Consider the following 11,578-nt stretch of genomic DNA (forward strand, 5'->3'; position numbering starts at 1 on the left):
AAACAGTACAACTCCTGGGACTGCGTAGATGGCTAAGCAATTAAGAGCACTTGCTGGCTGCTCTTCCAGAAGACTTAGCACCAATGTTGGGCAGCTTACAACCCCCTGAAATTCCAGCTCTAGGGGAAATGATGCCATCTGCTGGTCTCTGTGGGCACTGCACACACACACACACACACACACACACACACACACACACACACAAAGATAAATCTTTTTAAAACTGTTTGAATAAATAATACAACCTTTGATGGGAAGAAAAAGTTAATTCTGTGTGTGCATGAGCCAAGCTCTTTCACTTTTAATGCTCCATCTAATAAAACCCCTTTCCAGTATTCAAAGCACCACCTGGAAGATATAGTTCACGTGCCTCAGAGGCCCTTTCATCCTCATAGGACACTAAGTTCATGATCCAGTCCTTGGATGTGCATGATGTTTGTTCTCAATTTGGTGCTGTCTTTGGAAGAAATTTACTGAAGGGAACTGTAAGAGCAGTGTGCTGTGTGCTCTGTTGTTAGAGCCTCGGCAACATCACAGCTGCTGCTGGTCTCAGTGGGCAGAGATGTTCATCACAAATGATGGCCTGTTTTCCTGCAACCTCTCTCTCTCTCTCCAAAGATAACGGAACTTCTGAATGACGTGGAAAGACTAAAGCAGGCGCTCAACGGCCTTTCCCAGCTCACCTACACCAGTGGCAGCCCCACCAAGCGGCAGAGCCAGCTGGTGGACACCCTGCAACACCGAGTGAGGGATCTGCAGCAGCAGCTGGCTGTGAGTGTCCAGGGCACCGAGGGGCGGGGCCGGCTGAGTGAGTGAGTGTGAGTGGGGGTATGTCTGTGTGTGAAACTGCCGTGTAGCTGACTTCACACTCAAGTATGTAATCTTTGTTTAATGTTATCATTGCTTATGATAGTGTCGTTTATTTGATGCCTACTGTATGCCACTACAATAAGCATTCTGTTACTTTTTCTCTAAATGTGCCTCTACCACCATTCTGCCAAGCAGGGTAGTTTAAGGAGACTCCCTTGGCTCATGGTTCTGGAGGGGCTGCATCTGGTGTGGACCTTCTGCCTGTGTCACAGCTATCACACAGGAGAAGAGGAGTGGAGGGGCCAGACTCAGCTCTCCTGAGGACCCCATTCTTGATGTCATTATCAACATTAGAGCTAATTGCCTCTTCCCTATGGGCACTGATGACTGGGAACCATTTCTCACACGTGAGGTCTGGAGCACATTCAGACAGCTCGTTCCCAGGCAGGAAAGCCCAGCAGTCGATCGGGAACTGGTTCCAAAGAGGAAGGAAGAACTAGGCCTGAACTGTAAAGCATGTTGATGGGTGAATGGAAGGTAGAGGATCTTCCAGGCCACGACAATAGTGTGAAAAGACCCACTGAGGTGGAATCTAGCCACCATGAGCAGAGGGTGACAAAGGGCAGGCCTGGTGGGCCGTGGCAGCGCATGTCTGTAAGCCGGCGGTGTCCTAGAGCAGACAGTCGGGGTGTGTGTGTGTGTGTGTGTGTGTGTGTGTGTGTGTGTGTGTGTGTGTGTGTGTGTGAGGCTCGCCAGTAACCACACTCGGTGCACAAGCCTGACAGCCCTGACGAACGCAGTCAAGGTGGAGGAGAAAACTGCTCCTCAGAGCTGTCCGCTCTCTCCATGTGTGCCCACGTTCTCCTTCATATTCTCCTCTCCTCCTCCCACACTCAACAATAGTAATAATAATAACAACACCAACACAGTTTTTTTAAAGACCTGAGCTTGAGAGATGGCTCAGCAGTTAGAAAGTTAGAAGCATATTCTGTCTGCTCTTGCAGAGGACTCAAGTTCAGCTCCCAGTACCACACTGAGTGGAGCAGCTCACAACAACGCATAACTCCAGGGGATCTGATGCCTCTGGCCTCTGTGGGCCCTGCTCCCCGCCCCCACTTAAAATAATAAAAATAAATATTAAAAAGACTCGGCTTTTACTACTTCAGACTGAGTTGTGGAGGACTTGGAAGGCCAAGCTGAGAAGTTTGGATTCTCTGTCATATAAGGAGGCAACCCCTGGGGTCTTTGAGCCAACACTGATGAAAGGGAAGAGCTAGCTCATGACGAAGGGGACACAGGAAACAAGATGGGAAGCTTTTGAATGGCCTGAAGCGTAAGTTGGCAAGTTCTTGGCAGTAGAGATAAACTGAGGCAGCAATCCCCTGTAACTTGGGATAAGTGGTATTGCTTTCCCAGTCGTATTCCTATGCATTATGGAAAAATCTTACGCTAGCTCCATCATAAGTAATTCAGCATCTGTGGTTTGTTCTGAGAGTGGCAGGAGCCCTTTAATAATCTGCCAGTCTGCAGCAGGAGGTCTCGGGACAGCATTACCACAAGCCTCCTGGGCTTGCAGATGTGGGCGCTGGTGTTCTCATCTGTCTGCCTTCCCACGGTTCTAGGACGCTGACAGACAGCACCAGGAAGTCATTGCTACCTATCGGACACACCTGCTCAGCGCTGCGCAGGTAAGACCTGCTGTGTCTTTGGAAAGACTGTGACTGTTCATGGTAGAGAAAAGTAAAATGCTGTTTTTATTTTTTGAATAGACTTACATGAATGTAATTGACATTTGAAGTTGCTCTAGCCCATATGCTTATTTAAAAATAATTGTGTTTCTTTTAATCATGGCTTGCATATCTCCCAGAACAATTTACAAAGCTATCGAGCAACACAGCATCTTAAATTTAGTGTTGTCTCCATCTGCCTGTCACTCATCTTCTAGACAGTTTGGCAACACGCGACGGCAGCTCACGTTAACAGTGTCGCTAGCTGGGATAATGCCTTGACATCGCACGTGGCTGTCATCGGGAAGAGGGAGAGTAGGGGGACCGCATATGTTTCCTGGTGGTGTAGGGGGGTTCTTTGAAGTGGAAAAAAACTTAGTCTGAAAAGGACAAAGGGTGCATGCATAGAATTGTAATAATTAAGGAAAATTGGTCCGATATGAGATAGTTGATATTTCTTTATGGAGCTTTAAACTTGGCGAAGCGAAAGGCTGTAAATCCTGTTCTTTAGTGGTGTCCTGAGAAAGCCTTTATAAAAATCACGCTAAGGAAATGGTTAGGGTGTGAAAGATGGGTGGTTACTGCTCTGTGGCAGCCATGTGAAGAGCGTCTCCCGAGTTCTCAGACTAGACTGTTCAGGAAGATGTACGGCAAGAGACACATGGTGGGATGACGGGTGAGGGATAATAGGGATTATTTGGATTTGAAAAGTGTTAGGCCACACTGTTTTGTAAAAAATAAATAAATAAATAAATAAATAAATAAATAATAAATAAAAAGAGGAAGGGGGAGATGGGTGCTGAAAGCAAATTTCAAGGAAACATTTTTTTAAAAGAGAACTTAATTAAACAGTAAACATACCCTCTGACATCAAACTCTTAAAATCAATAGTCTACTCTTTCTGCAGGGATGGAGGGGGCACTGAGAAGGAGGGATAACATGTGAAGGATGCTTCCCTGCTACTTTTTGAGTGGGTAGGACATTGCTGAGATCTGAAAGATTATTTCAATTATTAGAGCTATCAGTGGGCAATAATTGTGGAACATTTATGAGGGAATTAGAGAAGCACAGAGCAGCTGGAGAGATGGCTCAGTGGGTAAATGCACTTGCTGGTCAAGCATGGGGAACTGGGTTCAGATCCCAGAACCCATGTAAAGAGACAACCATGGCTGCCTGAGTGCCTATAACCCCAACTCCCAGGGTGGTGGAGGCAGGGGGATCACTGGGGCTGCCACTAGCCTAGCTCCAGGTTCAGTGAGAGGCCCTGTCTCAAGGGAATAAGGCAGTGTTGGAGTGATAGAGCAAGACACCCAATGTCCTCTGTGCATGCACATGTGTGCACCCCCCATACACATATACACACACACACACACACACACACACACACACACACACACACACACACAGAAACTTGATGTTAGAAAGGATGAGAAACATCCTGGTCTTGGCCAGAGGGGGCAGAGCAAAAAAAGAAAAAAAAAAAAAGACAACTTCACAGACCTTCCTCTGAAACCTATCATGATTTTCTGCTGAGTCCTAATGAAGCAACAGCAGCAGCTGACATCTGAAGTTGTCTTGCTGTCTGGCATCGTACAGTTAACTGTGGATCCAGTTTAGTCAACTGTGGCTCATGTTTGAAATTGAAACACACTGGTGCTGTAAAAACCGATTTGGGAGGCAAAAGTTTTTGTGTTCATGGATGCGTCCTTCCAACACCTTTTGAGATGTTCCAGTAGTAAATTAATAAAAAGGAGGAAAGGAGAAGCGTGTAAGCCTACCACAGACTTGCATCTGTTTAACCCTGCTACTTTAAAACGTGTGTGTGGTTGCACACGTGTGAGTGTGCAGGTGCGTGTGGAGGCCGAACAGGACACTGAGTGTCTTTATTACTCTGCCCTCTGTCTTATTGCCTCTCACTGAACCTGGAGCTCACTGAGCGAGGCTGGTCACCCAGAGAGCTCTTGCGATCCACCCGTCTCCACCTCAGAATGCTGCGGTGGCAGGCACGTACAGCCTTGCCCGGGGTTTTTATGTGGGTGCTGGGGATTCAAACCCAGAGCCTCCCATTTGCACAGCCACCGTTCTTACGCACTGAACCATCTCTCCAGCCCCTACTTTAAAATTTTTAAATGGTTTCTTTTAAAATATAAATGACCAACACACTCAACTTTGCAACAGGGGAGATGCCAATGTATAGGAGGTACTTTTAGCTGTAGTGTCAGCCAAGTGTTTGGAAGATGGAGTCTTTACACTCTGCTGGGTGGAAGTGTAAATTGTTATTTCTAGTAAGGAAAGGTTTGTAGTACTTTGAAAAATCAAATATTGGACTGTTGTGGTTGTGGTGATGATGGTGGTTTGGTGTTTTGAGTCAGGTCTCATATAGCCTAGGCTGCCCTTAAATTCCTGATCCTCCTGCCTCCACTTCCTGAGTGCTGGCATTATAGTTGTTCACTATACCCAGTGCTAAAGCTGCCTTTTGAGCCAGTTATTTCTTCTCCAAGTGTCTGGCGATATAAAGAGAGAGAGACAGAGACAGAGAGAGTGAGCGAGTGTGTGTCTTAAATGTCTGACATTAGGGAAGAGGCAAAGAAATGGAATGTGTATACTGGGATACTACATAAAACAATTAACAGTTAACTGGCTCTGAACAAAGACTGCTGTGACACTGGGTGAAAAGGCAAGCTGCAGAGATGTGTCACCTTGCTATTGTAAAGTCATAAGTATGGGGATTATCATTCTCCTTAAAGGGTCAGGGCAGGGAGGTGGCTGAGTGGACAAAGCCCTTCTCATGCATGCTTGAGGACCGGAGTTCAGATCTCCAGCCCCCCAGAAATGCTGAGTGGGTGTGTCAGCAAGCCTCCAAACGCAGCTGTCAGGAAGGAGAGATGGGTCCCTGGGGCAAGCTGCCTAGGAAGACTCACCAGATATGGCAAGCTCTGGTTTCAAGACAGACTGCCTCCGTATAGAAGGCGGAGAATGTTCGAGGGTGCACATGTCCACGCATACACACGCTTGTCGTTTGCTCTGTTTCATGTGTATGCAGCCCTGCTCCGCAGAGACCATGGCTGTCCGTTGGTGTGTTTGCTCATAAGTGTAAAGAGCTCCTGCTGTGTACTCACTCCTCACGGCCTGACGCCTTTATTTCCCCGTGTGGTTCCTGTGGGCTACCCTTCCCATGGTGAGGGTTCACCTGTGAAACACAGCCAGATGTGCCCTAGGATAAAGGCTCCCCTTCACAGTTCAACAGAGATGACACATGCTGTCTCTTCCCCTCTTCCTTCTCTCCAGGGTCACATGGATGAAGACGTACAGGCGGCCTTACTGCAGATCATACAGATGCGGCAAGGCCTTGTGTGCTAGCGTCAGCTCACCGGCGCCTGTCCTGCTGGTGCTTTGCATTCTGGGTGCAACTCCATGGCTCTTCTCGGCCTTACTCTGATAGTATCAGTAAAATAAAATATATTTTGTTCTGTTGTTGAGTTTTATTTTATTTTATTTATGAAATAGGCATGTCACTGAGTTTTTCTGTCAATTCAAACCTTAGATTTTGTGTATGTTCATTTCACACAGTGGCAAATGGCATGCACCTTGCCTTGCTTCAACTACATCTTTTCTATTTATACTTTTTAAAATTACATCTGAAAAATGGTTGAGTCCCTAATAAAATGTGAGCCGTTTGAAGGGGTCCATATGAAAAGAGGGTTAGACTAAAATAAGCACTCAAAGATTGATTTGGAGAAATTAATTTAGCTGATAGCTACTTTTAAGCGGATCAAAAGACCTTCCAGGGCTGAGGAGATGGACGACTCAGTCGGTAAGTGCTTGCCAGGCAAGCCTGAGGATCTGAGTTCAATCCCCAGGGCCCCGTTCCCACCCCCAGGCACAGCAGTGTGCACCTGTAAGCCCAGCACTGAGGAGGCAGAGAGCCTCTGCACCCATCCAGTCTAATCAGTCAGCTGTGCTCCAGAGAGACCCTGCCTTAAAAAGTAAGATGGAATGATTGGCGAAGATGTTAGATGCCAGACTCTGGCCCCCATGCGCACACAGTTGCACACACGTGCTTACGAACATAAATCATTTTTCTCCTCATGTGATCCCTAAGCCTTACACACTCTGGAGGAGTGGATTATGCGGCTAGCCAAGGTGCATCTCTATTGAGCAGCATAACGAGCGCCTTTGGCTTTGTTCTTCTTCTTATACCTTCTAAAGTAGATTGCTTTTCAGAAATGTTGTACAGTCCTAAGTTACACGTAGACCAAGAACAGGCAGGCGCGCGATATTTGAGGAATTTATAAGAAGGTTGCCTCCTGGTCTCCACGGCAGAGTTTTAGTCTTCCATTACTTGTGGTTGACTTTTCTCACCATGGTCTTTCAAATGAGAACAAAGCGAAATGATGCGCGAAATGTTTCCAAGTGTCAAAACTTTGACTTTTTTGCGGTTGCTTTGACACTTGTGACTGTTGTAATCAAGCATTCATTATATGTGCATCCTCCAAATGTTTCAGACTTATTTATAGGAACGTCATTCGGATGGATTAATAATGTGAAACACAAGTTTTTTGCAAAATTAGCATTAGAGAATTGATTTGGGGAAACATCGTCAAGTTTGCCACAATGCAGTAGGCTGCCAGAGTAAAGGCAGCAAGAAGATGATGGAATTGGACATATTTATGGTAAATTTTCTAATTACTAGCTATTTAACTAGCTATATCTTACTAAGGAGAATTTATAAGTATTTTGATTAATATTTTGTTTACTGTTCACACTAAAGCACTAATTTGACATTTAGCAAGTAATTGCACAATTGGATCATTTCAGCTGAGCTTTTGTGGTGTGTGTGTGTGTGTGTGTGTGTAGTGCACGTATGTATGTTCATGTGTGTATATGTACACAGGTATATGCATACATAGAGGCCCTAAGTTGATGTTGGGTGTCTTTCTCCACTGCTTACCACTTACTTACTGAAGTAGGGACTCTCAGTTGAACCCAGAACTTGGTGATAGGCTACATTAGTGAGCCCAGCTTGCCCTGGGTATCCCCCTGTCCCTGGCTCCCTGGTGCTGGGATTACAGATGGCCACCAGACCTGTCTGGCTTTTATTAGTTAGTTCTGGGGATCCAAACTCTCCTCTTGACACACACATGGCACGTGCTGTGTTCACAACCATCTCCCCAGCCCCTGAGTTTTCCTTCCATTGCAAGTTGTACCTTAATAACCCGTGAACATTCGGAACCAATTATTTTAATCCTATCTTCAATGAATACAGTTAGAAAAAATTGCCACTCACGCCAAGGATATGCCATCGTATTTCTTTTTTGAAAAAGCATTTTTTAAAATGCAAGATTACATAAGAGCACTTCTGTGCAAGCACATAATGAATTTTAAGCATACTCACCCCTACCCTGATACCACACCTCATCAGTCCCCCTTTTACCCTGGATAGTGTGTGTTCTGCTTTCATGTAATCTGTATCCATTTGGTTTTATGTCTCTGTAAAGTTTGGGAACCACAAATGAGAGAAAACGTGTGATATCTGTCTTTCTGAGACTGACCTAATTAGCTTAACATTGTGATCTTGAGTTGTATGCATTTTCCTGCAAATGGCATGACTTCATTCTTTATGTAAGTCAGCATTTTCCACATTTCTTCAGTGTGTAAACAATGGAAAGTCAGAACTGATTTATTTTGAATTCCTGAGGTAGATACAGAAAGTTTACATGAGTGACATCTGGTTCCTTAGTTATATTTAGTATTGTCTTTTGTCATGAATTCTGTTTTCAGAGTTTGGGCCACTTACTGAAGTCTAACAGAGTGGTGTTCTAAACTGAATACCTATGTTCAGAGCTGTGTTTTCCTTAGTAGTTGGGGAAGTAACCTTATGCATACTTTATTTTGTGTTTTAACTTTTCTTGTTTTAAATTTATGTGTGTATGTGCACATTGAGTGCAGGTACCTATAGGGGCCAGAAGAGGGCATCAGATCCCCCTGGAGCTGGAGTTACGGATGGTTCTAAGCCTCCTGACAGAGGTTCTGGGAACCAACTTGAGCACCCTGCAAGAGCAGGCAGTGCTCTCCATCCCTGAGGCTTCTCCTCAGCCCCTGCATATCTTATTTTGTCTTTACCTGAAAACTGTTTTCTTTAGAATTGCTCTGGGTATCCTTATAGAGGATTGTAAAGCCAAGTAGTCCATTTCTTGTTTTTGGAGAATTTAAAGTGAAGGCTGTCAGAGTCTAAATACGGAAGATGATAGTCATTTTGGTTGGCTGTCTGAAACCCTCTTAAGCCAATCCTGCTGTCACCCACTCACCCGTTGAGGTGCCAGGCTGGGATTGCATATAAAGCATTGCTGACTAAAGCCTTTTAATGAGTGAGTGGCGCATGGATCATGGGAGATGCTTGTCTTTGCTGTTTTACGTTCAGAAAGACTGTGAGACCTGAAGTGGCCAGTTGTCATCTAGAGACCTGCAAGTTCTCTGGGAGGGTCACTGAACTCTACAGGGGTCTGATCTTTTATTCTTTAATCCCTAGGGTCTTTTCTTTGCCACCCCTGCGTCATCAGGCAGGCTCATTCTTCTTGATCTCCTCCAGCATTAAGAACTATCTATTAAAAGCGGGCCAGTAAGGGGCCAGAGAGATGGCTTGGTGGTTAAGAGCACTTGCTGTTCCTGCACAAGATCTCGGTTTGGTTTCCAGAACATTCTCCACATGAGGCAGCTCACATCTGCTTGTAACTCTAGTTCTAGGGTATCCAGTGTCCTCTTTGGGTCTCTGCAGGCTCCAGGAGAGCACATAGTATACATTCATATGGAAAGATACTCACACAGGATCTGGTGCCCTCTTCTGGCCTGCAGGCGTACATGTAGGCAGAACACTGTATACATAATAAATAAATAAACAAACAAATAAATAAAGCTTTTAAAAAAAAGATACTCACTTATACAAAATTAAAAATTTAAATCTTGGGCTGGTGAGATAGGTCAGCAGGTGATGGCCCATACCACCAAACCTGACAACCGGAGTTTGATCCCCGGAACCCACCTGGTAAAGGGGGAGAACTGAGTCCCTCAAGCTGTCCTCTGACCTCTGTACACTTGTAAAAATGGGGTGTGTGCCCTACACTACACACCCCAAACCGACACAGTTTTACCTATTAAAATTAAATATTCATGCAGTGACTAACCACTAGGTATACCTACATTGTTCTAAAATCCCCAAGTGAAGTTAGTGTCATTTTTTTTTGTTATGAATTGGATCTTAAATGTCCCCCCAAAACCCATGTGTTAAAGGTTGCTTACCCAGCCTGTGGTGCTATGGGGGTGGGTGGGTATAGAGGAATCTTTAGCAGGGTCTGTAGGAGGACGTTAAGGCATCAGATAGTGTCCACGGAACCATCTCTCTGACCCGTACTCATCTTTGCCTTAGTGAGTATATAGATTTAAAAATGAAAAGATTAAGCAAGGACAGCGACTATTCTCCCACAAGTCTCCCTGGGCAGTGGAAAGGCTGTGGTTAGCATAATTGGGCATGTGGCATCCCTTATGTATTAGAGGACATTCTCATTATTTATGCCTGCTTGAACAAACATCACCAATGAATGAATCCAAGCAAAAGAAGAAAACAAAAATGTCATATGTAAATGACAAAGAGGGAGACTTTTTGAGGGCTGCTTCCCTAGCTATATAGACACATGATTTGGTCACATATATGTATATACATATTTATATGTATATATGAATTTATATTCAATGAATAGAGGAGGAGACATCAGGAAAACAATGTCCTCATAATTGTTATTTGCTATCGAATTGTCTTATTTAATAGGCTCGATTCTTATTTATTTTATGCAGGTTTTCAGATTTATTTTTTATGATAGCAGACCTGGGAATATCCTGAATTCTGGAAAGAGTTTAGAGAGGTTATTGCCTTCTTAATAATTTAGAGCGTCTATTGCTGTGCCAAGTCAGAAGATTAACATTTAATAGAAAAAATTATATATCTATAATTCAGTCACGGCTATTAGATCAGATGGATTTTACATTAAGTGAAAAAGATGTTGAGCATTTAAGGACCATTAAACTACAGGACTCTTTTATTAGGTTTTAAGGCCTTGGAGCCAGGGTCCTGCTGTGAGGAGTATTTATTTTACATATACAGAATGCATTAAGGATGGAGAAAGGGCACACATTTTCAAAGAAAACAGGCCATGAAAAATTGTGATTTTCCACATTGTGAGCAGCTGCCGTGCGGAGTCTGTCTTATTTTATAATAATTCGTTTTATGCATCATTAAGTAGCTTTCTCGGAGATGAGGAGCGTAGGGTGAAGGCCATTTTCCAGTGGTACCCGCAAGAAGGCTGAGTGACGGCGTCTCCTCTATCCGGATAGGACTTTGAAAAATCCTATTTCTGAGTTCTGAGAGGAAACTGAAGGTTACGGTGAGAATACCTCTCCACAAGTCCTTCAAGGACCCTAAAATCAGAGGAGAGAGGCTAGTAAATGTTCTCTCTCTCTGTGTGGTATATGCTTATGTATGCACAAGTGTGTGGGTGCGCTCACCTCTACGTACATGTGTGGGGCCCAGAGCTTGACTGGGTATCTTCCTCCATTGTTCGCAACCTTATTTTTGAGTCAAGTTCTCTCAGCTGAATCTGGAGTTCACTGCCTTTTTTTTTTTTTTAATTTTTTATTTATTTTTTTATTTTTATTTTTTTGCCTAGCCTGGCTGACCAGCAAGCTCTGAAGACCTGGGATTGCAGGCATGTGCCACCAGGCCTGCTTCTTTATGTGGGTGCTGGGGATTAGAACTCATGTCCTTGTGAGAAGCACTCTGCCAACGGAGCCATCTCCCCTATCGGTGTTTGTGAACCTTTTTCTCGTGGCGCCTCCATGGTCAGTGAGGGACTAACTAGAATTTGGCGAGAAAAATTGCATGTTAGTGAAGAGAAAGTCTAAACTATCATTTTTATTACAGACGTGCTCAGAACGCGTTTTCCATCGCTGGAACGAAACCAGAAGTTGTATTTGACATGCTCTTCTTACTC

At 44.4% G+C, this 11,578-nt stretch overlaps 1 protein-coding gene across 4 annotated transcripts in view; it reads left to right on the top strand.

Moving 5' to 3' along the window:
- Positions 1-6,011, top strand: part of Uaca (uveal autoantigen with coiled-coil domains and ankyrin repeats) — an 89,494-nt gene extending 83,483 nt beyond the window's left edge. For all 4 annotated transcript variants that reach the window (XM_052762951.1, XM_052762967.1, XM_052762944.1 and 1 more), the window contains 3 exons: positions 619-771; positions 2,433-2,498; positions 5,826-6,011. In XM_052762951.1, the coding sequence (XP_052618911.1) occupies positions 619-771; positions 2,433-2,498; positions 5,826-5,897 (291 nt within the window). In that variant the 3' untranslated portion in view covers positions 5,898-6,011. The remainder of the gene's footprint in view (positions 1-618; positions 772-2,432; positions 2,499-5,825) is intronic.
- The last annotated feature ends 5,567 nt before the right edge of the window (positions 6,012-11,578 follow it).

Source organism: Peromyscus californicus, unplaced genomic scaffold (assembly GCF_007827085.1).
Source record: "Peromyscus californicus insignis strain IS unplaced genomic scaffold, ASM782708v3 Scaffold_11__1_contigs__length_118956290, whole genome shotgun sequence".
Classification (NCBI taxonomy): Eukaryota; Metazoa; Chordata; class Mammalia; order Rodentia; family Cricetidae; genus Peromyscus; species Peromyscus californicus.